The following is a 25,225-nucleotide window of genomic DNA, read 5'->3' on the forward strand; positions in this document are numbered from 1 at the left end:
TATATATATATATATACAGAAAAACGAATGCAAAATCAAAAAGTGATTATTATGTAAACAATATAATTTTGAAATAACTCTAACATTAATAAAGAGCCAGTGAGGAGAAGCAAGTACACAGAATGAGAATTCTTTTAGGTGAGCATTCTTGAAAGAGTTCAAGAAAGGCCTCATCATGTCATCTAATATAAACACCCTTTGAAAGACTTGAAAGATAACTAATAAATTATATTAGATAAACACCTTAGTTGAAAAGAAATTGTTACACAACAGAATAAATCTGTTTAAGGGTAAAATTCAAGCCTGATTTAACTCCCAAACTTAATCTGAAACTTTTAAAAAGATTCAAATTTTTATCACTTTTTATAAACAGAATTACTTCAGTTTTGTTATGACTGAAAGTGTTTTTTTTTAGGCTATTCAGGCTTTCACTTTAGTAAGACTCTGAACTATGGGATAGAAATGATACCCTTGTAGATGAAGGTGGATCTAAAGAACTTTTTTAGTTTCTTAAAAGTAAAACTAAAAGATAACATGAAAGTAGAAAAAAAAAAAGCTAGATAGATTCCCAAGAACTCAACAAGTAAGTGAGCTGAAGAAGAAACAGACTTTCCAAACTTACCAAAAAAATGGTTACAGAACTGTGGATTCAGAATTTCAAGCAGACAGACAGATGTGATTCAAGAAAGCATTTATTTATTTAATGTCAGATTTGCTACTCACCAGCTAGAGCAGAGGAAAAAAACTCAGGTTCGTAACCACGTATGCGGCGAACGTCGCCCAGAAAGTTACAGCAGCCAAAGCCAAGAAGGAGGCTGATGAGCAGATCCAAGCAGAGGTAGGAAGGCAGGAGTTTCCAGAAGATGAAGCCAAAGCCGGTGTCGAAGAGGTAAACAGGAGTCCAGGCCAGAAAATCAGAGATACAAATAGGTACCGTAGGGGAATAAAAAGTCGAAGTCAGGAAACAGATCCAGGGATGTCAGCAGGCAGAATCCAGCAGGTGTAAGAAGATAGGTCAGGCAAACAGATCAGAACGGGAACAAGCTGGCTCAGAGGTCCAAAGGGAACAACTGGTCAGGACCAGGCAATCATAACAACAAAAAAAGGTATTCTAGAGAACTCTCACCAAAGGCTCGAATAATCGGTACTGATGGCTGGGAGCAAGCGGCTTAAATAGAGGAAGGAGCAGGTGGATATGATGAACAGTAATAAGAAAATAGGCAGAGCTAGATAGGTGAACCATTAAGCCAGTAATCAGTGCCAAGATCATGAAAGCACAGATGAATTGGCATATATAAATGGACATTGCTATCTACTCTATGTACATAGATACGTATTCAGATGTTAATATCATATGCTGCACTGGTATCTATGTAAACTGTTGGTCTTATATAATGGGTATTTTTGACATCTTATTTATTAGGAGTAGGATTTAAAAAGTTACCTTTTTAACACCACATGAAAAATAAACCCAAGCCACAAGGTTCTATTTAAGGGCAGACTGTAGCACACGTGTATGTATGTGGTTGTTTCCTCGGTGGGTGTTCATGTTTGGAATAGAATCCTGATCACGTATTTAATTACAGCAATATGTCTAACACTTGCTTAAAGGTTGTTATATTCAGGTGTGTTCAAACTGAGAAATTAGCCTCTTTAAAAGGCATGTTGTAATTTATCGAAGATGAGCTTATGTTGCATTGCTCTATTTCAGTGTTGAGAAACAACAGACAGATGGCCTTTTTTCTGTTGGTTTTGGAAAAGATGGAAATAATGTAGGTGTAAGCGGAACGTCTGAGGACAGAGCACGCTTTGATGAAGAATGAAGTCTCTACTGCTTAGGCCATCCATATCCCTCCCATTTTTTGACCGTTTCACTTTTTTTCCCTCTTTTCGGCATTCCTCCCAGGGGAGGTTTGATGTGTCTTTGCATTCTCTTCCAAGACTGGGTAAATTAAGACAGGTCACCTGTGGTAAAGACACAGCAAGCAGGCTGTTTAAGGTAGGCCTTTCCCTTGAAACAATTAGATTAATCAATTAACAGATCTAAGAACTGTTTATAACAGTAAATTGTGACTCCCTAACTGCTCTTTAGTGCTGCAGCCTGAAGTTTTTTTCTTTTTTTTGGATTACAATCAACATGTACACATGGTGTACTGGCTTTGATCTTCTGATGTTTTATCTACACAGTAAACTGTCTTCTTTCTGTTACTGTGAAATCCAGCAAATATCAGCATGATATCTTTTATCTTCCACAGCTCTTTTGATTTGAAATTCACACATTGTTTGGAATGTCCTTCCAAGTTGTTTTTGCTTGAGTGGTTTAGAAAAATAAGACAAGGAGAGAAAGACAAGGAGGCTTGCGGTCTGTGCTGTCCACATAAGAGTAATTTGGCTTGTGTCAGAGACTGCTATGAAAAATCTAGTAGTGAGAGTCGTGGCTGAAGCAGGAACAGATTTTGATCTGTCACCTTGCGGCTTGTCAGTAAAATCTGTGCCAGTTTTCACTTTCACTCTTTGGGGAAAAAAAATGGTGCACTTCCTCTTGACTGAGCAATGCCACATCTAATCATGATTGTAAATAATGCATGTTTAGAGCTTGACTCATGGTTTTGAAGTTTAATGCAAGAGACAGAGCCACCCAAAGCTGTGCTCTGTGAGTTGTTGCATACCTGCTATGATGCAGAGGATTTCAAAAAAGACATGGTAGAAACATTAGACGTCACTGTAAGCAAAGTTTCTTCTTTACATATATATATATATATATATATATATATATATATATATATATATATATATATATATATATATATATATATATATATATATATTCTGCTTTTGTGAATTTTTAAGTGTTTAAAACTATAGTTGTTAATGGTTTACTTTGATTTTATGTCATAATGATCTTACAGGTTAAAGTGCCTTTAATTTGATGGCAGAAGTTTCTAGATTGAGAAGTTTTCCTAGACTGTTTGGAGTAAGGCCTTTCAAAACCACCATTGTTGAACCCTAACATTTAATTGGATGGGGTAGATCTTTGAAAAGATCTGATAGATTAATCAATCTGTGCTACTAAAGATAAATTCCAGAATATTTTTGGGTTTATCTGTTCATCCATTCGTCTTCCCATTAACTTTGTCTGTCTTTGTTAAACTATCTACACAGCATGACACTGAGAACCTACTGTTTGACATTGTAAGGTGTGTCAATGGTGACATTAATGTTCCTGCCCTATTCATATTTTTTTTCTTTTTTGTCAATAGATTTATTTGAGGTCCCATATGACCAGATCATCTTTCTGCAAAGAAGGTCTCCCCCACTTTGCTTGTGTCAAACTGCAAACAGGACTTTCTCCTTGTGTGTGACTGAACGTTGTCCTGATTACAGAGATTTTGGCTTGCAACAGTGCCATCTTTAAATTTTTGACGACGAATTAAATAGAGCTGTGGATAAAGTTTTATAACCTGATTGTTCTAAAATTTCTAAATTCTTTCTCCTTAGTCGATTGCTGTATTTCTCGTTACTCAAGATACAGTTTGTTGCCTAACGTTCGTAGAACAGCTAGATTTCTTGCTGAGACCAAATAAAACACATGCGGACTCTGCTTGGCAGTTAGCTGACTTTTTACTCATCAGGCCACAAGCTGTTTGATTTTGGAGTGTCAGAATAAAAGTGGACTTATAATTTAATAGAAGTAATACAAACTATGTGATGTTTTGCTTCCATTAACAATTATGTGCTTCTTTGGCTTGGTCTGCCGCATAGAATAAAGACAGTGTTTTTAGGTTGTAATAAGGTATGTGAATGCTCTTGCAAGATGCTGTATTTTGATATATATATTCATTTAAAGGTACAGACCTCTGCCCGACTTCTCAATTCAGAAACAAATAATTTTTTTCTGAACTAGCTGTCACCCTGGGGGTTTCATTTTGATGTTGGCGCTGATGGGGTCATTTACTATCAGCATTCACACCATGAAAAGGGCAGATTCTTAAAAGCAAACAAATATGCCTCCTTTCTTCTTTCACGCTTCATTGTGTCAGTCATGGCCCCTGTTTCCTCATTCCCAAACACTTTGGAGAAATGAATAAAATCTGTCAGCAGCCTATAAAGGGCCCAATTTCATTACTTTTAGAGGATTGGAGCTCAAGTAAGGTCCTTGAAGTGCCAACTGCATGCAGAGTCTCATGTGACCTCTGATTACCAGAGAAGGGATAGAGGCAGAGAGAGCAGAAGAGTGTGAGGGATGTGCTGATTCATATAAGACTTGGCTACACTAACCAGAGCTGTCTAGGTCCGGAAGAGGGAGAAAAAAGAAGAGGTGAGATAATAAGAGACAGCAATCAGAACGAGATGGAAATGATTTGTGTAAAGTAGGAAAAAAAACTTCCCTCCAGATCTGGAATACAGTAACTCTGCAGAGGAAAGATATTGGTGAAGAGAAGAATGAATCTAAAGCAGACGGGGGGGAACAGGGGCAAAGAGGGTAAAGATAAATAAAAGGGATTAGTCTTCTCCAAAAGCAAGTCTTTCATTGCTTCTCACTTGGGAGCTTTAAACTCAAATGTTGACACTGCACGAAAATATTTTTCCTTCTTATCTATATGTTCACTTTGTTGTGGACAGTCCACCTGAGCTTGGGAGAAAAATCACATAGAAATATGAAATATCAAGAACACTTTGCAAAATAGTTATGTAAACAAATCTTTACTTGGCTAAAAGCATATCCAACTAAACGGAACAAAGAGTTATTTTAAACCTCTCACAGTTTTTATCTTGTCATTCCCAACTCTAATATATCAGCAGCAGCTAACATATTTCAGGTTTTTAAAAAAGTTCAGATTAACTATCTAACGAGGGTGAAAAACATACTGTTCGATTTAAAAAAGAACAAATTTACAAAAATGGCCCCGAGAAAAAAAAAAAAAAAAGAGAAAATACATATGGTAGGCAGACAGGCAAAAAGGAGACTCCAGTGGGGCAACCAATGGAAAATTAATAAAAAATAAGAGGTGGCAGAGGTTAGCAGAACCTACATGACTGTATATGGTTGTTCACCACTCTGGCGACCTCTACATGACTAGATGCAGCAAAAAGTTTCTAAAAAATTGTTAATCCTACAAGGCTAACTATAAAGAAAAAAATAAACAATACAGATGCAATAGGCCTTCCCTGTGCTTCTCTTCCAGGCCTCAGGCCTAATGAAAGAACTTGATAAAACAAAACCTAAGTGGAATAAACAACAAATCGTCCAAAAATAAACATAAAGGTTAAATCAGAACCCAATCGCTTAAAAATCATAACAGAACCTCCTCCTTGAGGGCTGTTATCAGATATCCTAAGTGTCCATGACCAACAAAACTAAAGGCGACCCAATATTGCAACCAGGACCAAAACAAAAAAAAACTTATTTTGGCAGATGGAGCCAAACAGGGAAAGAACAGCAACCCACTAATAAAGTCCAAGAGGGCAACAGAAACAAGAGGTTCAGGAGGCCAGCGCCAAAAAGAGCCTGGACGTCTATGGCGGAGAAAGAGGTCTACAGCCAGCTGCAGCAACAGAGTTCTGGCAGCGACAAAGGCAGTCTGGAGGCCATCAGTAGCAGAGACTAAGCCTTGGAGGCTGGCAATGGCTGAGACAATGCCTAGAAGGTTAAAAGTGTCAGTATGACCGTTAAACAGTTGGAATATATCAGTGTTTTTGGTGCATTTAGATTATTGTATATGCAGGTGGGTGGATGAGCATATTTGTTTGTATCTGTGAAGTGGTTGTTTTTGAGTGAGTTTGTCACTTGGAGTTTCACAGCAGCATAAACTTTGTACCCCACAACAGAAAGAAAAAGGTAGACCATGATCTCCCGCAATGCAAGCCAAGCCTGGAATCCAAGTCCCTTGGCGACCCAGACGCTGCACCCCGCTAAGCAGGAAAGACAGTCCAAAGCCGTAAACAAAACAGACAGACACCAGTCTGAGTTAGAACTCAGACATATCAAGGGAAGAAGGGTGCATTCCCATCCCACCTACTGAGCTAGTCCCTTGAAGTTATGCCCATTATGTACCCATACAAACAACACAAAAAGGGGGGATGACCTCTCCCTTATGACACCGCCTCAAAAGGACCTTAACAGAAAGCTCTAAAATTTAGGTCCTTTTCCTTGTTTTCAAAGACTTCTTTTTGAATTTTGATGCAATTCTGCTTTCAAGATAGAGTGGAGGATTTCCGTGAATTTTTTAAAAGATCTGCGCTCTCCACTTTAAAAAGAAAATGCAAATGCACAACCCTGTACCCGCTCCCAAGAGGGAATGCCTGTTAAAGCGTGCAAGAGCATATACAAGCCCGTTTCTCCTCGTGCACACTCTGTTTAAAAGTTGCTGTTTGCATCACTCATATAAGCTTACTTTCTAAAAGAAGATTTGCATTTTCCCACTATGTCAGACTCAGCACCGGTAAGGTAAAATGAGGACGGCCTTACGTAAACATATTACCAGAATGATTGACTTTTAGGAGGACCACTTATTTTGATGATCCACCCAGAAAAACTAACATCCTCCACTATACCTTGAAAAGTAATATTACTGCTGAGACAAGTTACTTATTAGTGGTTGCAGATCGGAGCATTTATTTTTTCTATATTACAATAATTTTTGCAGCAGATAGAGTTGTGCATCTATAACAGCTAAAAGTAGAAGTTTCACTGCAGGGAAGAATAAGACCTACCTGTGTTGAACACAGGGGCCAGCATGGTCTTTGCACATTTTGTATGTCCAGTTCAATGGCCCTAGGATGTATTTCTGTGGAGAAATACATGAAAAAGAGAGCAACCTTGGACCAGATTTATCGAGACTTGTGATCCTTAGCAAGGCTCTGCATCCTAGAAAGCCACACTTGAATGCCTGAGTTCCAGAATGTATTCCGTTTGTGTGTATTTAGGTGTGTAGTCTTCTCCCTTGATTTTTTTCCCCCCACTCGGGTCTGTCAAGGGGATTGCACTTCTTCATGTAGCCTTACATGCCCTCACATACTACAAGTCTGGATTGAAAAAGGCTTTTTGTCTGCGTGTGTTTTGTTTTTAAAGTTTAATGGAATGGAATAATGGGATAAAACCACAGCTATGTAGTGATTCTTGTGTTTCCTTTTTTTTTTTCTTCTCAGGCCAGATTTAAATTTGTCTTAATTTCAGTTCATCCATATAAATGCATTGATACCAAATAACTTATTTTTTGCCCTTGTCAACGGAATATTTTGTTATGCTCTCCTGCTACCTCCAGATAATAATCAGTGGGTAAAAAAAAAAAAAGTCCTCAAACACATGCATGCTTTGTTTCTCTCTTTGTGTATCTTAGCTGCGGGGCGGCCTTCGTGGCCGGGATGCCACTGTGTGCCATGCCAGTCCACCGTGGACGGTGAGGGGCCAGAGGAAGGAAGCGAGTGCCGCAGACTGATAGCAGTCAGCCCCCACCAAACAGGAGAGATGAATCTCTGCTGGAATGAGATCAAACGCAAGTCCCATAACATTCGGTAAGAGGAAATAGAAGCATGTGAAATTCACCCTTTTTTTTTTCTTTTTTGTGCAACATGGTCTGTGCTCTCCTGTGCATTTTATGCTTTTGTAAGATTTTTCAGAAGGACAAACTGACAAGTAAAGGTTTAAGCTAAAAGAGTTCTGCAGAAACTATAAAATTTGTGAGTAAGCAATAAATGCAACTCTTATCAGTTTTTCTTCTTCTTATTTGAATTAGTTTAATAATAAAATACTTTAAAATGCTATACCAACAATTGGATAGATGTAGACGATAACAAACATGAAGCTGAGAACTAATAACTTTGTAAAACTTCTTTTTAGAGGTTTTCTGTCTTTTTCATAATTTTTTTTATACAGGTGTATACACTTTGTGCACGTTGGACATAGTAGTGAGCAGTGGAGACACGAGCAAGATTACATAACCTTATAGTTCTTCCTGCTCCTTTTTTGAACATGCTAAGTTATCATTTGTTATCTATATCTTAATTCCTTTAATAGTTAGTGATTGGTATAACTGATCTTAATATAATTCCTTAAACCAGGGGTCTTTTACGTTTTTTGGTGAGGGACCCCTAAACTGATTGTGAGATGGTGCGGGGACCCCCTAATTATATATATTGTATGAAATTATGATATATCACCTGTTCCTATAGTCACTCTATTACAGATGGAGTAATGTAACGAAAGTGATTTGGCCCTGGGATTTTTAAAGTATTTCTGATTCCTGGTTGATGGGACAGGTGTTGTGAATGAAACGGTGCCCAACTTGAAAGAGCTCCTGTGTGTCGCTGAATGTGTGCATTGATGACTGGTAGACATCTTCTGCCTCCATTTATCTGTTTTCTACAGTGTGTTGAATTCATGTAAATGCATATTTAAAGACATTTCAATTAGTGGAAAACAATGGAGGGGGGAATATAAAAAAGTCTGATCAACCAAAACTTTTGCGACCCCCATGCAGTACCTCTGTGGACCCCCTAGGGGTCGTGGACCCCCTGTTGAAGACCTCGGCCTTAAGCCATAGGTTTTAAATGGGGTCGTTATGAGGTCTATTTGTTTGAAATGCTCCTGCTATAAAATACATACAAGTCAGAATCAAGTTTGATGCCAAGTAAGTTTGCACTTACAGGGAATTTGACTTGGTGTTGATGGTGCAGACAAATAAAATATGTACTTTATACAGAATACAGACTCTATAGCTACACATATATTAGCTATACAATATAAGACATACAATATACTATATACAATATATAGTATATAGCTATGTACTATATACACAGTAGACTGTGCATTAATGTAAAGCAGGAGGTCTGGAAATGCTGCATTGGTCTAGCTTCTAGGTCCTGAATGGGGGAGGGAGGGAGGCAGTTCAGTGTCATGGGGTATCTGGGCCTTGTTGATAAGGCTGGTAGCAGATGGGAAGAAACTGTTCTTGTGGCATGATGTTTTGGTCCTGATGGACCGCAGACTCCTGCCTAAGGGAAGTGACTGAAAATGTTTATGGATGGGATGCGAGGGATCAGCCACAATCTTCCCTGCACGCCTCAGAGTCCTGGAGGCGTACAGATCCTGGAGAGATTGCATCCAATCACCTTCTCTTCTTCTTGAAGGTGGGACCAGCATACAGGATGGTAATGGAAGTAATGGTGAGGACGTACTCAGTGATAGAGGAGTAAAAGTGAACCACCGTTGTCCTTGATAAGTTGAATTTTTTTTCAACTGCTGCAGGAAGTTCATCCTCTGCTGGGCTTTCTAGGTGAGGGAGTTGATGTTCAGCTCCCAATTCAGGTCCTAAGAGAAGATAGTTCCCAGGAAGCAAAAAGAGGGTGATGGGGATAGCTGGAACTGAGTTCATCCTGAAGTCCACACCGTCTCCACTGTTTTTAGAGTTTTGAGCTCCAGGTTGTTCTCCCTGCACCAGGTCGCCAGACGGTCATCCTCCCACCTGTAGGCGGACTAGTCACCATCAGAGATAAGTCTGATAAGAGTGGTGTCGTTCATGAACTTCAGAAGCTTGACAGACTGATGACAAGTTGCAGCCGTTGGTGTACAGTGAGAAGAGCAGAGGAGAAAGAACACAGCCATTGGGGAAACTAGTTCTGGTGAGCTTTGAGTCAGAGACATGTTTTCCCAGTTTCACATGCCACTTTCTGTTAGAAAGGAAGTCTGTAATCCACCTGCAGGTGGACTCAGGCACACTCAGCAGAGAGAGCTTCTCCTGAAGCAGAGCTGGGATGATTGTGTTGAAGGCAGAGCTGAAATCCACAAACAGGATCCTGGCGTAGGAACCTGTGGAATCCAGGTGCTGGAGGATGTAGTGAAGGGCCAAGTTGACAGCGTCAATCTGCAGACCTTTTAGCTCTGTAGGCCTGTAAGTGTAGTTATAATGCAAAAAAAATTTGAATAAGTTCCACCAAAGTACTGTCCAAATGAACAGATTTACAAATATTTTTTTCAAGAGCAATAATAATGTGCTATCTACTATGCTCAACTAAACTTCACACCTCAGCTAGACGATTGCTTTGTGCAGCAATCCTACAGAACTACATGACATCTGTTCCAACCATCTGAGCTATGGCATTTAACAGTTTACAGCATGGAGTGGGATGATATGATGTGTGTGGGTGCCCTTTTGTGCCCACTGTGTCCAACTTTGTCGCACTGTGACATCTGTACTTCCCACATGCTAAGCATTTTCACAATACCATGAGGCTACCCAGCCTCACTTAGCGTTAACATGGCCCCTATAAACCTTCGTTTAGTGTGCATAACGCTAAACAATCCATTGTCCTCTGTGCCACTTGACCCTAACCCATATTTTAAACTGTTTGCAAGGAGATATGACAACATGCTATCTTGTCAGCTTTGTCATACTAAATCATTTATATACCAACAACTGCTTTGCATGTATAGAAAATAACATGTAAGTCAGAAACAAATGTGTAGAAGTTTTACCAACTCAGAGTTTTTATCAAGCCAAGTAAATATTCAATTCAAATAATAAGAAGAAAATATTTCCACCTTGGAGTCCAAACAATTGGAGAAAATAGAAGATTGTCTCACATGTGCAAAACAAGCAGTACTTTATGGAGCTAAATCGGTTTCAATTTTCACAAATACACGTATGTTTATTCATACATGCACAGGACAAGCTCCACACACACACACACACACACACCATGATTCACACAAACATACAAGATTCACACATGCACAGCACATGATTCGCAAAACTATTTCTGGTCCATAAATAATTATAAATTAAATTACAAAGTACCGGAGTTTGTTAAACTTCACTGCATTTGTGTGTGGACTTTTGAGACTCTCCTGACGTACCTTGGTACATAAATGCATTGTTTTATACAGGAAATGGTTTGCAACCAATCACAGAGCTCCCTCGTATAATCCAATCACAAGAAAGTAATCCAAATGGTATGACTATTTGTTCCGTTCTGTCAGCTCAGCATACAGTGTCAGGCCAGCATGCCCTTAGTAACACGCATGTACATGCATGATCATTATTAATGGTTATCAGTCCAATAGAATGGCTTCAGATTGTGGCAGCAGGCTCAGTAGGTTGTTATCACAGAGTGATAACCCTAAAGTCATTCCTTACCCCCTACGGAATTTATTAATCTATTTATGTGTAATCTGAAATTAATTTCAGTAGTTCTTCATGTGCTGTAAAAGTAAATAAATAAAAATAAAATGATCCGCATGTTGTTCATATTAAACAAACTAAAAACAAATAAATCTCATATCCTGTCAACTTGGTTGTAGAATCCTCTCCGTATGAATATTTAATTTTCTGTGAAAAAATGCAGATCACTCTTTAATAAGATCCTCTTCTAACAGACATGCAATGTTTGTTTTTAAACCTAATATGTGTAACGAACCTTGTGAATGATTTTTTTGTTGTTTTATGCACAAACTACGACAAAAGCCTGATTAAATCATGAAATAAAGCAGCATGCTTGGATGTAAGGAGACCGAAGACAGAGGAAACTCTATGTAATGCGTATTACTAAGGGTATGCTTGCCTGACGTGGTATGCTGAGCTGACAGAACACCGGACCGAAGCGGAACAAATAGTCATCCCACTTGGATTACTTTCTTGGGATTGGCTTATACAAGGGAGCTCTGTGATTGGTTGCAAACCATTCCCTGTATAACAAAATGCATTTGTGTATCGAGATACGTCAGGAGATTCTTAAAAATCCACACACAAATAGAGTAAAGTTTAAAGACTACTGGTACTATGTCATCTATTCTATAATTGTGTATGGACCAGAAATACTTTGGCAAATCATGTGTGAATCGTGCTGTTTGATTGAGGAGCTTGTAGTGTGTGTGTGTGATTTTTTTTTTGTGCTTGTGTGAATTGTGCTCTGTGTGTGTAGCTTGTCCTGTGCATGTATGAATCAAATGTGTATTTGTGAAAATTGAGACCGATTTAGCGCCATAGTACTTGTCATTTGCTGTAGCTGCACCACTCTCACCACTTTCTGACCTGTTTAAAGGACTTTAGCTAAACTATTTGATGGAGAGCTGAACATAATTTCACTATAATCAAATTTAAAGTAAATGTTGGGGGGGTTGTAATTGGTATTTTTTTAGCACAAATGTATGCACCAGATACATACTAACAAAACTAGATTCTAGCTTTTGTAAGATATTACAATGGGAAAATGTAAGCTACATAATAATGTGCAAATGTTTGTATTATTTTTTACGCCTATGATTAACAGCCTATATTGGTGCCTTCATTGTGTTCAAGCAATTAAAGCAGACATTTTTGACCTCCTAATGTACTGTCACACAATAATGCATACTTTACTTCTGCTTCGAATCATATTAATTATTGAAATAATATGGGTTAATGTTGCTTCTACACACTCCAGAGGTTTGCCAGAGCAAAACAATTACAATGGGTTCATGTAGTTCTTTAATACTTAATTGGAAAACATCCAGGCTTCCTGCATCATTCTCGTTTCTTTAATTCTGCTGGCATCCTGTTTAGACAATTGCCCCCTTAATTGCTTGCTTGACCCTGATGGAGCTGAAAAGTTTGTTGGGGTAGGTTAAGGAAGCATAGTTGTTAAATCGGGTAAGACAGTTTTGCCTGCAGAAGTGCATAATGAGATCACTTTGCATGGCCTGCAGTAGATGAATCCAAACTCCACTGTTGCTGCATCTGGGTGAGCAAAAAAAGAGGGGGGATGAGGGGTTGGGGGCAGAAGAATGTTAACATGAGGGGTAGGGATAGAGGGGGATGAAAAACTGACAGGTGGTATTAAATCATGACACAGGAGAGATGAAGGGAATGGAGAAGGTCAGGATGAAAACCGGAACAAAAGAAAGAATGATTGAATAAGAAGAAGCCGTATATCCTTGAGGCTAAGGACTGTCCATTGGAGACGACTGCCTGCATTTGATGTCTGCTGCTTGAGATGTACAGACAACCGGTTTTAAAATGGTCTGTCTCACTCTGATTGACAGTTCGATGAAGCTTCCTTAAAGTAAAAGTCATGGCTTCTTCTGTCCATCCTTTATAAAATTGTCCCTAAGGCTATATCTTCTGGTGGTGTGAGGGTAGGAAATCTATTTCAATTGCCGTTAAATATGAAAAAAATGTACCTATATGGAACCTAAGGCACACTTTGCTAACTTAGTCATGTATGATAAATGATAGTGAAAAACAACATTAGAACAATAAATGATTTGCCACGTGTTTTTTTTTCTTTTTTAATAAATTGAACGTTCTTTAAAGTTTTTAGGGTGAATGCAGGACAGGGTTTTGAATTGACTTGCACTTAATCAAATTATAAAGCCTGTAAAGGTGTGTAAGTTTTTTTTTCCCTTTAATTACAAACTTAACTTCTAAAATGAAATTGTATTTTAATACAATTTCTTAATGAATTTCAGAATGTTATCCTCTCTTATTTATTTATTTACGCATTACCTCTTTCCCTGGGCTCTGAGCAGGATTTCATGAACAAAACATTGTTCAGATAGCTTTGACTGTCTGCTAAAATACAAACCATTTTTTTCAAATGAATTATGTTTTTATTGGATGTGTGCTTTCACTTGCTAATTATGTAAAATAAATTAGGCTTTAGGAGTTTTGGCAAGCTTTACACAAAAAACAAGTAAGCAAAGTCAAGTAAAATGCAGTAAGAACAACATAGCAAAAATAATTAAAAAAAGAAAGAAAAAAAATAGCATTAATCAATGATAACTTTAATACAGTGAGTCTCTCTCTTTTTTTCTGAAAAGTAATTTCCAATCTGAAATTGTAATTTTGGTCCCACAAACTCACTTAGTACTTCGAAACTTTGATTGTTGTTTAGGATTTCAGTACCGGTAATTCTCCTGTTCCTACTAACCTTCCTGCATGTTTTTAGTTTGAATCAGACTTTCATACTCTCCACACAGTATGAATTCGCTACGCCCTAAGCAAGCATTAGCATGAAGGGTCTTACCTAAGCACCCACACTTGCAGCTCATTTCCCCCAGATGGGATACGAACCCAGGCCTCCTGTTTGCAGGACAGGTGACTTACCACTTGAGCTGGCCAACCAGTACTATTTAAATGGATTATAAAAAAATTGCCACGTTGGTAGTGCAAAACAATGTTGCAAGAGTGATGGAGAGTTTAGAGTTAAACAGTTCAGCACTCTCGTGGCAGTGGGGGAAAAGCTGCTGCAGAACCTGCTGGTCCTGCAGCAGATGCTTCAAAGCCTCTTCCCAGAGAGCAGCAGGAAGAACAGTCCATGTTGGAGATGTGAGGGGTCATTAATGATATTGATGATGGATTAGGTTTGTATTAAATCTATCACATGCATAAAAAGGATCATATAAAAAATGTCCCTATATGTCACTGTCTATATAAGGGAATAGGGGTTGTCCTATCCCTTGCTATGTATTAAGGGGTTAATTGCTGCTCCCCTGGGCTCCCACAGTGAGGAGCCATAAGGAAAACACTGGCGATGCAAGACATGTTTCATACAATGCTAATCTATCATCTTAATCCAACAGTATCAGGTAGCTGTTACATTTAACCTATCATTTGTTTACCTGACACATCATTTGCATGTAATACATTTAATATAAACCTGAGAGTTTTGTACAGTAGCTGGTCATTAGACATGACCCAGGGCATCTCCTGTGGATTCCACTTATCCAGGTATAAATCCAGCCATATAGCTATATCATACACATGGCATCAGTCTATTGTTCGATTACTATGTTCTTTCTTAAGGACGGGGATGTATGGCAAGAAAAAAACCTCAGTTTTAGAAGTAAAATAGAAATCAGGAACTGGAAGTAATAATCAAAGCAATAAAACACTTTCAGGTTATTGAATATTGTCTATTTTTATGTTCATACTTTTAAATCGTTTCACATTACTTAAATTAACTTTTCAAACAATAAATTTTATTTAGAGGATTACTTAAAAAAATTCACTCTGTGAAAATTAAAATTAGTTTCAGATGGCACAAGTTTCTGCTCGTAGCTTTTTTTCTTTTTCCGTAGATGGTTTAACAGCTACATGTCCAAAGGTGTTTCTGCCTTAATTACTACACATGTCTTTGTCCTTATTTAAAATGCATTTAAAGTGCAAGTGACCTGCTCTGTATTCTCTCTGTAAAGCAAGGATCCCTTGTTGCTGAATTATCACATATGTAACACAGCACGGTATTTTTCATGCTGCGGGGTTTTAGTTATCTACCTTCAAACAGCTTTTCCATGCAGTGCATTTGTTTCTGTCTGCCTTGAGGAAAACAGTATTGGGCATTGTTAAAGTTCATGCTGTGCCACACAGTGACGTGGTTGTTGTTTTGCTCTGCAGGGAATGCACACGGGTCTCCGTGTGGGTAGCTCAGTTGCATGCTATGAATTGTTTAGCTCCATGGCTCGAAAAGCTGCAGAGAGCCAACCACCTACACTCTGCATCTGTCTAAGGGCAAACTGTGATCTCTGGGTTTGTTTTTATCTCTGTCTGCTCTTGTCATTACCTCAATGTTCCTGTTTCTACTCACAGCTGTATCTGTCGGCTGACACCCTCCTCATTTATGGTTGCTTTTACTGTCATTCACTTTCCATTTCAGCAGTGTTTGCTCTTCCCTCTCTTACTATTGTGGTAATTTTGTCCATCCCTTTGTTCTCCCTCAACCTTTACAGAGATCTAGGTGAAATACCCTATGGGGGATTTGCTTCATTTTTTTCTTTCCCCTCCAGAAAACTTCCACAAAACACAATACCCACATAACCTACTAAGTCCTAGTTACATGATAATTCTAATTATAATATTCAAGGTTGAAATTTTTAAACAACTTCTACATTAGATAGGTACATTGTTTATAAAAACAATGTATACAAACAAGTGTCTTAGCAAGTATTAAATTGTTGTGGACTTTGTCTCAAATTTATATTTACATACACACTTTCATTTTACATACATACTGTATTTACTCACACTCAAATCACCCTGGGGATTAAGGGCAGGGCCAGTCCAGAAGATTGTAATCTAATAATCCATTCCCAAAACAGTTTTAATGTGTTTTTGAGGTCACTGTTTTCTTGGAACATCTGCTTGTGACCTACAATCAGACCCTCAGCCTGATGCTACCACCTCCATGCTTGAGAGAGCTTGTACAGTGTTCCTATAATCAAATACACAAGTATGACTGATCCAAACATACCTGTCATCATTGCTGTCAGACAGCTTGGTTGTTGTTACTTCAGAAGGCATGTAGCTTGTCCATAAGGGGAATTCTTATTCCAGTTTAACTGTAGGCTTTAAGACAGGAACCTCATTTTTAAATTTACAGCTAAAAGTATGTCCACAAAAGATATTTTGACAACTATAATTCAGAAACGGCAAAACCTTTCCACAATTTGAGCTCAGGCAGACAATTTGCATCATGACTGATGCCAATTCACACCAATTGAAACACTTTTGATAGATGCTGTAAACTCCAAACCAGAAACACCTAACGAAAGATGACCCAGTTATCTGGCAATTTCAATCAGTAAACTTATCCATATCCTTATAACTTTTCCTGAAACTAAAATTATATTTCAGTGGAAGATATTTATTTGGTTTGAGCAGAAAATACAGAAAAAATGTTAATAAATATAACCAATAACTCACAAAACACTCAGTGATTTCAAAAACGCAATGTCTATACACCATTAGACAAGTGTAGAAATGTCCCGAAGAAGAGGGGAGAAAGCTTATTTTACCCCACCAGCCTTAAAGAGCAACCACATTCACATGAACAAAATAGCAGCTTCCTTATTCAGTCTTCTCAAAAATATGAACACAAACACTAAAATAAAGAAATGAAGAGAGAGAGAGAAAAAAATGACATTAATTTGTAGACATCTGTTTTTTACAAGACATCACACATACATAAACACATTTATGTCCACTGTTGTCATGGTTTTGGTTCTGTTGAAGTTTTGTCTCTGAGTTTTAAGTGTTCTTATTTCCATTCTTGGGTTCTAGGTATTTTTGATTGTACTTGAGTTCTTAGATATTTCTTGTTTGCCCTCATGTGTCAGTCTCCTCTTCACTAGCTCCCTTTTTGATTCTGATCACAGCTGCTCCCAATCTGATAATTAGCATCGTCTTTGTTTCTCTCTCCCATTTATTCTCCTCCTCTTCAGTCACTCTTTCCTGGTTTGTCAGCATTTCTTTGCCCCCTTGTTGTGAGTATTCCTGATCTTCAATATTTTGGATTTTTGTGGATTTGTGTTTTTGCATTTTTGCTTCTGTTACCCTTTAAGCAACTACCTCAAGCTTTTGTGTCTGCATTTGGGTCCTGTCAAACCTCCACCCCCAACTTGACAACTGTAAACAATAATTTTAGAATACCAATAATGGTAGAAATAATACTTTACGGGTAATATACCATGACTAATTATGAAAGGTAAAACTGATTTAGAAATATTAACAATTCTAAGAAGAATACCAGCAGGGTGAGTAACATAGCTCTGGTGTCTTAGATTTGCATATGGTAAAACAATAGAATAATTCTTGGTAAAAATGCAGATTCATTGTCTCTTGTATCAATCCTTGTCTGCACTGTAGTTTAGACAATACCCTGTATCTCTTTTTTGGTAAATGGATGAGCATTGTTTGAGTTGTGGTTTTAATTGTCAGGAGCTCAGAACGTAGGACCCAGAATGTAGGCCGCCAGATCAGGAAGATTTCAAAACAAGCGTTTATTTAACGCGAAATGGTGCGGCTGCTGGTTGGCTGGGGCGGGTTCACAGGATGATCTGTAGAGACAGAAACTCATTTCAGTGACTTCAGAACTCAGATGGGAAACAATAATGAGCATGAGAGTCACCAACCTGGTAAAGTTCAGTCTGTGCCCGGAAGAAGGAGTAAAGTCTGGAAGAGTGGTTACTTCGTAGCTTATGACAGAGCTGCTTCCAGGGATCCAGGAGAGAAGTGCAGCAGTGACAAACAACAGCCAGGGCACGCAGAGGAACAGATAAAATCCAGAGGGATAATCCAAGCGGGGGTCAGAAGATAGATCATATGACTTTAACTGGCAGAATCCTGGGAACAGTTCGGAAACAGATCAGGCACACAAAGCAGAACAAGGGCAAACAGAACTCAGAAGTCCAGGAGTAGAAACAGTTTAGGATCAGGCAGTCAAAACACAACAGGGTATGCTTGAATACTCTCACACTCAGCTCTAATAATATGGCACCAATGAAAAAGGAGCAGGTGGATCTGCTTAGAGACAATGAGTGCTGGGAGGAGCAAAGCAGATGTGAGAAAATAACGAACTCCAGCCATAGGTGCCAAGATCATGACACCAATCTGTTCAAGAGCCATACACCACACAGAGACACAGGTGTGAAGTGGATGTTTGCCCTGCATTATACAGTAAGGGTCGTCAGTTCAAACCCCAGCTCTAGCTTTCAGTGTTGTGTCCTTGAGCAAGACACTTCACCCGCATTACCTAGTTAGGATGGTCAGAGGGTCCAGTCGTGCCTGTGAACATAGCCTCATTTCTACCAGTGAACCCCAGGATAGCTGTGGCTACAGTGTAGGTGGCCACCATCAGTGAGTGTGTGAATGACTGAATGTAGTGTAAAGCGCTTTGGTCAAGTCTCCTGACTAGCTATATAAGTTCACGCCATTTACTATTTACACATGGATTTCCTCGTGGTTCTGGCAGCTAGCAATTTAAGTTGACCACAACTCCTTAATTTATCCTTATCTTCTCTTATTAAAAAAAGGTTTCTGAATATTTTTAGGGAACAGTTAAAGGCTGGATTGATACACTAGCAGTGCCAGAAGCCAAAAGATGCAGAAGCCTCAATACAGAAATGGTTGAAATGCAGTAACGTCAACTTGTCAACCAAAGACCAAAGGCTGAAGCAAAACGAAAAAGACTATCGATTTTAGGTAGAATACCCTCTGTTTCTTTTTGAAAACAAAAGATAGTTAAAGCTTTGGACATGAAGTGGTGTTTAAAACAGGAATAAGCCCAAAGACACATCATTAATTTATAAGAAAAGGCTAAAATTGAACCCGTGGTATGCCACTATCCTCATCGCCAGATGGCATGGAAAGATATACATACAGATAAGAATGTGTGTATATTTTTATTATGGAAACCATTATAAATTCATCCTTTTTTCTTTATCTTTTTTGTGCTTAAAAATACATTAAAGCTTTTTGTTTTAGTAGTTCACCTAGGCTCTGGGATGAACGAATTGCCTGAATCTATGTTTGCCTGCATACTTATGATTGGTGTTTTAAAACCACCCACTGGCACTGGATCTGTTTACTTCAGGTTACACTAAACAAAACACAAAAACAAACAAAAAACACTGTTAGATTTTTTGATGTAAGCATCACTTATGAACATTGTTATGGCATAAATATTGTTCTCCTGTCAAAGCATATCCAGAGTCAACAATATGCTTCTTTCTGTTTTGATCCTGATTTGACTCCATGCTAATTCACAAAAAGGACAGACTAGGAAACCATTGAATAAAATTGTCAAAAAGAAGAAAGTCGTGTCTCTCAGTGCTCCAGCCTTCACAGAACAGACCTTGCCATACAATAATGATCCAACAAACCACTGGGGAATTAGTAGCTCAATGAATATTTTAATGAATTACCTCTTAGCGTGTAGGTGTCTCTTTGTTTATCTAGCTTAAAATGAAACAAAACTGAGAATAGCACTGAGCTGTGTCTGCTTACCAGTCATCACCCGCTTAACCAATACGAATTTCCACAAATTAGGAACAAAATAGGGCTTTTTGGATGCCTATAGTGTTTGACTAGATGAAAACCAAAAAAACAATTGGAATTTACGTGCACACAGTACCAAGGCATACTGCATTGTTTATATGAGTCAAATTCAAACCTTAAAGCACAGAAAACATTCTGTTGTAGCTGGAAGATACAAAAGGGTAAATGCATAATTAATTTCTATAACACATTAAAGTTAATTACTGATCACAGTCATCCTGATTATATAATTATGAACATATTTGTATTGGTTGTTGAGGATGTTGCATACATTTAAAAATTTCAAATAAGTGATTTAATTTTCACAATGTTATCATACACATTTGTGATCTGAGTTACAGAATAAATATTTTTTAAACTATTTTCACAAAATAATTTGTAAAAGATATTTAAGAAATAAAACAATGAAGTGGTTTCAGCCTGATATCTGAATTTACATTTTTTTCTCAGCTTGCAATTCATCAAAGGATTGACAGAGATGTATAAAGCATTGTTCCTTGGGAGTTAGATTTTAGACCTAATCTTCAAAAGGTTTACATGTATAACACATGCAAATTTGATTATATGTGGAAAGCTGATCTACATACTAGGTACAAATCAAATAGCCTTTTATCCCGCGTTTCCAGAGTTGTTTTTAAATTTTTGTTTCTTGCATTTTCAGATACTCATATGTAAAGTGGATTACACAAAATATCTATTTTGTAGAATTAATTTTTTTTTACTCCAAATGCATGGTATTGGCATGGCATGAAATTCACCTCTTTTTTATCCCCTCCCAAACTGATAGGATATGTAATTTCCTCATTTTAAGAGGGTGCTTGCAGACCAGTTTTTTACCTGGTATCTATAGCTTATGCAATCATTATGGATCACCTACAATATGCCCACCAAGTGTATGTGCAATTTGTTTTTTTGCACAAGCTATTTATGTGTTTTACAGTAACTTCATTAACTGAAATCTGTTGGGTTGAATTCTATTTGCATTGACAATAACTTTAACTAAAGACATGGAAGTCTTTTCTCTTATAAAATTTTAGCTGGAGCTGACACCAAGCTGTTTTCCCCAGAGCTGTTTGTCATGTTTAATAAAGCAGAAAAAAACACAGTCAGCCTTCTGATATGGTTCATTATCCAGCTAAAATTACAGAATGGATATTTTGCAGCCACAAAGAGGTGAACATGGTGAACACATGTACATGCCTCTGCAATCGTTCTCACTTTGTGAAAAGCAACTCAATGCAAAAAATACTTTCAAATAAAATCCAAATTATGCAGATAGCTGTGAATGTGGCCAACTCTTCAGACAAAGTCAAGGACAATACTTTTTTCATCTGCACATACTGTATATGCATTTTGTGAAAAGCTTTCACTTGCACTGCAGCTTAAGTCTTCTACTTAAAGCAGATCAGTGGCTTAGGGTTTTTGACAATAACTTTTACAACATAGCAATTTTAATCCATTGATTGTTTGTTCCTTTAGACTGATTTTCAACAAAGAATGTTGTTTTTTAATACCACCTTTTTTACAATGGCAGGCTATCTTTCAGGCAAGCATCTTGAATATACAGGAGATGACAAATTGCTTATTATATTGCTAATCCAATTATAGCAAAAGTAAACCTTAGCTAGCAATGTCTTTTAGGGGAAAACTTTCTATTTGTTTTCACAGCTACACCATTTGTGTCCTTTACCAATTTAGCCTGGCCAGGAGAATTTGTGGACTTACAGTACTTCAAAGGAGTCATCACCCAGGCTTACTTTCTCATGTTAATACATACATATGTGTTGATGCTTGGCTTCAGGAAAACCTAGAGTGTGAAAATGGCTTTTGTGTGTGTGTGTGTGTGTGTGTGTGTGTGTGTGGGGGGGGGGTTCTTTGCTCAAACCAGACAAGAAGACAACAGTGCATGCTTCACAATAGTGTTCTGCTCCACAAATTGTCATTTGGTCCTCCTTCTCTATTGACGTCCTCCTGGAAGGATGCTAACATTACCTTACCTTGATACCAGCCCCATCTATTCAGACAGATCACTGGAAATAATCGAAATCTAGATAAGTAATGTTTTCTTAAACTAAGTGCATTTGTTCTTGAATTTAGGAGGTAAGTGGGACACTTTCACAATGGAACAAGACAATTTACATTTAAAATAAGAAAAAAACAATTGCATTGTCTTATTTGAAGTGCATATGATCTAATTATCTTATTTTAAGAGTAAAATGCTCATTCCATTGGCAGACCATCTTATTTACCTACTCAAATTAAGGGTAAATGCACCTAATTTAAGACATTTTAAATTATTTCTTGATTGTTTTTGCAGTATTAACATACTTGTGATGGATAAGAACAGGAAAAGGGCTGTGATGGATTTAAACATACAGAGCGACAGTAACATAAGGAAGAACGAACACATAATAATAATAAGCTAAATAAACTGACTGAGTGAAGAGCTAAAGAAGGAGGTAAAATGGTAAATGGCCTGTACTTGCTTCATGATCATGCTTCTTCAAGTCAAAGGACTTAACCAAAAACACTACATTCAGCCATTCATCTGTTCATGCACACACTGATGGTGGCAAACTACAATGTAGCCACAGCTGTCCTGGGGCTCAGTGACAGGCACAAGGCTGCTGTGCACTGGTGCAACCGGTCCCTCCCACCACCATCAGTAGGTAATGCAGGTGAAGTGTCTTTCCCAAAGACAAATCGACACTGAAAGCTGGAACTTGAATCTACAACCCTCCGGTTGCAGGGCAAACCGTGGTCCCTGTGGTAATTGGAACATTCAGACATTGCTGTTCAGTCACTCCTTAACAGATTTTTGCCAAAAAATGAAAGGCAAAAATAAATTCATAATATTCGTAACCCTATCTGTGAACTAAATGACCAGAAAGGAAATTGGCATTTCTGGGAATGTAAAACACTCTATATGTGATGAATGTCATCATTGGTCTTGATTCACCTCTCCTATTGGTCTGGAGTGCTTACGTAATGCAGGGTTAGCTTGTTTTTGCCTTGATGTTGTTTTTGTTATTTGCAGCATTCTTCCTCATTATGTGTTTTGCGTGGTTGGATCATTTATGTGTGTGCAGTGGGTTTATTACTGCACTTCTTTGCATGTGGTCTGTGTGTTATTCTTTTATATTTTTAAGCCTCATTTTTGTATTTGCAGTACTTGGCTGTCATAGTTATGGGCATTCTTGGCAGTTTTTCCAGAGATTTTATATTGTTTACATTGGCATAAGGGTTATATTGTACTAATTAAAATTAAGAAATATTTTATAAATTTAAATGTTGACCTTCAGTTTTTTTAAGGCTTTTCGGTCAACTAATCAATGACCGAACAGCAGGACATTGATCTATACTGAAAGGAATTGCTGTGACCCATGACTGGTCTTTTTTAACAACTGAATTTGCGCACTCTTTTTAATATGTATAAACTTTGTTGAAAATTATAAATATCTTTAAAATAATGACACTCTGGTAAGTTATTGAACTACATTATGTTCCTTTTTTTTTAAATCTTGTGTTCTTCTTCATTATACTAGCATAACAAGTCATCTATAATAAATGAATATTTGGAAATACGGAAATTTATTCTGCAACTGTGAACCAAACCCTAGAAGGCTGGATGGACCCATGGGACACAGTAGAAAACAGGGCCTCCCTCAGTCTTTATTTTTATGTCAGGATCTGATAGATGAACCACAAGAAAGTATACTGCACTGCTACAAAAGTCCAAACACTCAGATGCACATAAACAGTTCTGAGCACGCTCGCCTCTATCCACAAACAAACACTCACAAACCCAATAAAAAGGGACCTCTGGCTCTGAAATACACAAACTGTAGATCTCAATTTTTCTTCAGAAAGCAAAACATGTGTCACTCTGATTTACTTTTTTCTTTGACTTCTTAGTCATCTTTTGCTTTTTATATAATATTTTTGTGCCTACAGCCATCACTCCATCTCTGCTTTTGTGTTCTGTAACATAAAAGGAAAAAAAAAAGCTTTCTCTCTTGAATGCATCTGTGCGCAATTCTTTTTTTTTTCTATATACGTGTGTATACTGATATTCAACTAGGATTTCATTCAGTTCTTATAACAGAACACAGAATAGAAAAGATTTCTGTAGAAACACTTCAGATCAGAGGGTTTAATATACCAGATGCAGTCCCCCTTGAAAGCTTTTAACGTTCTATAATGCAAATCTTTAGTCTATGATGTTAAAGAGGGCATTATTCATATACTTCATTTTGAATGTAGGTTGATCATAGAAATGAGTCACTGTCAAATGGGGTGAATTGTTGTTTTCATGATTTATGTTTTTAAGCTTTTAGATGACACCTTTTAGGTATAATATGTATTTTTAATTATAAAAAAAAAACGCCTTTTTTCATTAAGGTTGGATTAATTCGTTTTATTAATTAGTTGTTCATGTAATCAATAACACACTCTGCCATACCAACACCCTGCAACACTGCACTTTGTCAAAAGAGTTCTTTGTAAAAGAAAATCAGAAATAACAAAAATTAAGCTCTCTGTAGCAGCCCAATGATACTTGAAAAGCATTTTTTTTTTTTTACTTCTCCTGTTTACCAGTATAGCACTGAGGATTGATGTCCCTATACTGAATAATAGCCAAACTGATTTACTTTCACAAGGAAACCATCATAGCTCTTGCCATAACTTCCACTTGACGATAGTGTATGAAACTTTACTAGAAAAACAACAAAGATATGCAGTTGACATGGAGATAGATAGGGAGGTTAGAAAGGGAGAGAGGATAAGAATTAAGGGGGCAGAGAAAGGGAGGGGGAAAGGAGAGTAAGAGAGAGATAATAAAGAAAATAAAAAAATACAGAATAAATCCTAGTTTTCTGCTTCCACATTGGCAAGAAAGAAGAAGGAAGGAGAAAAAAACAACCAACCATGACAAAAGAAGATACATGTATACAAACATTAAAAGTAAAACCTTTCTAGGTAATAAGACTGCGCAGTTTTATTCAGAGTTTTATATAGTTGAAGCTGCAGCCTAGTATTAGGCATAACTGTTTCTGGATCAAATTCTTGTGGTTTATATGCAGGATTGCTTGTGTATATAAGATTTATAAAGCCCAGGTCACAATGGTTCCGCCCGACTTCCTAATCTCAAGATGCAATATTTTACTATGTCACAATGACTACAGTGCATATAGAGAGGCTCCTTCCACACTGAGTGAGCAGACCCTGATCAGTGCAGATTTTTTTTATTTTACTTCTGTCTGAGCCCCACAAATTGAAACAATTTTCCAGATTTGACTGGGACAGATTGTAATATGTTCTTAAAAATTATCTTTGCAAGGCTCAAAGAGATTCACTACTTTATCATTTTTCTGTCCTCCTGAACTCCTATCATGGGTAAAGTACTGGGGTGG

The 25,225-nt window shown here is 37.6% G+C and overlaps 1 protein-coding gene across 1 annotated transcript in view; it reads left to right on the forward strand.

Annotated features, from left to right (window-relative positions):
• The window catches only part of drp2 (dystrophin related protein 2), a 174,248-nt gene that overhangs the window by 53,697 nt on the left and 95,326 nt on the right, over positions 1-25,225 (forward strand). Inside the window, exon 2 of the mRNA XM_015381980.1 lies at positions 7,341-7,515. Coding sequence (XP_015237466.1) covers positions 7,469-7,515 — 47 coding nt within the window. The 5' untranslated portion in view covers positions 7,341-7,468. The remainder of the gene's footprint in view (positions 1-7,340; positions 7,516-25,225) is intronic.

The sequence above is a fragment of the Cyprinodon variegatus genome, unplaced genomic scaffold (genome assembly GCF_000732505.1).
Source record: "Cyprinodon variegatus isolate N-32 unplaced genomic scaffold, C_variegatus-1.0 Scaffold245, whole genome shotgun sequence".
NCBI classification, from domain to species: Eukaryota; Metazoa; Chordata; class Actinopteri; order Cyprinodontiformes; family Cyprinodontidae; genus Cyprinodon; species Cyprinodon variegatus.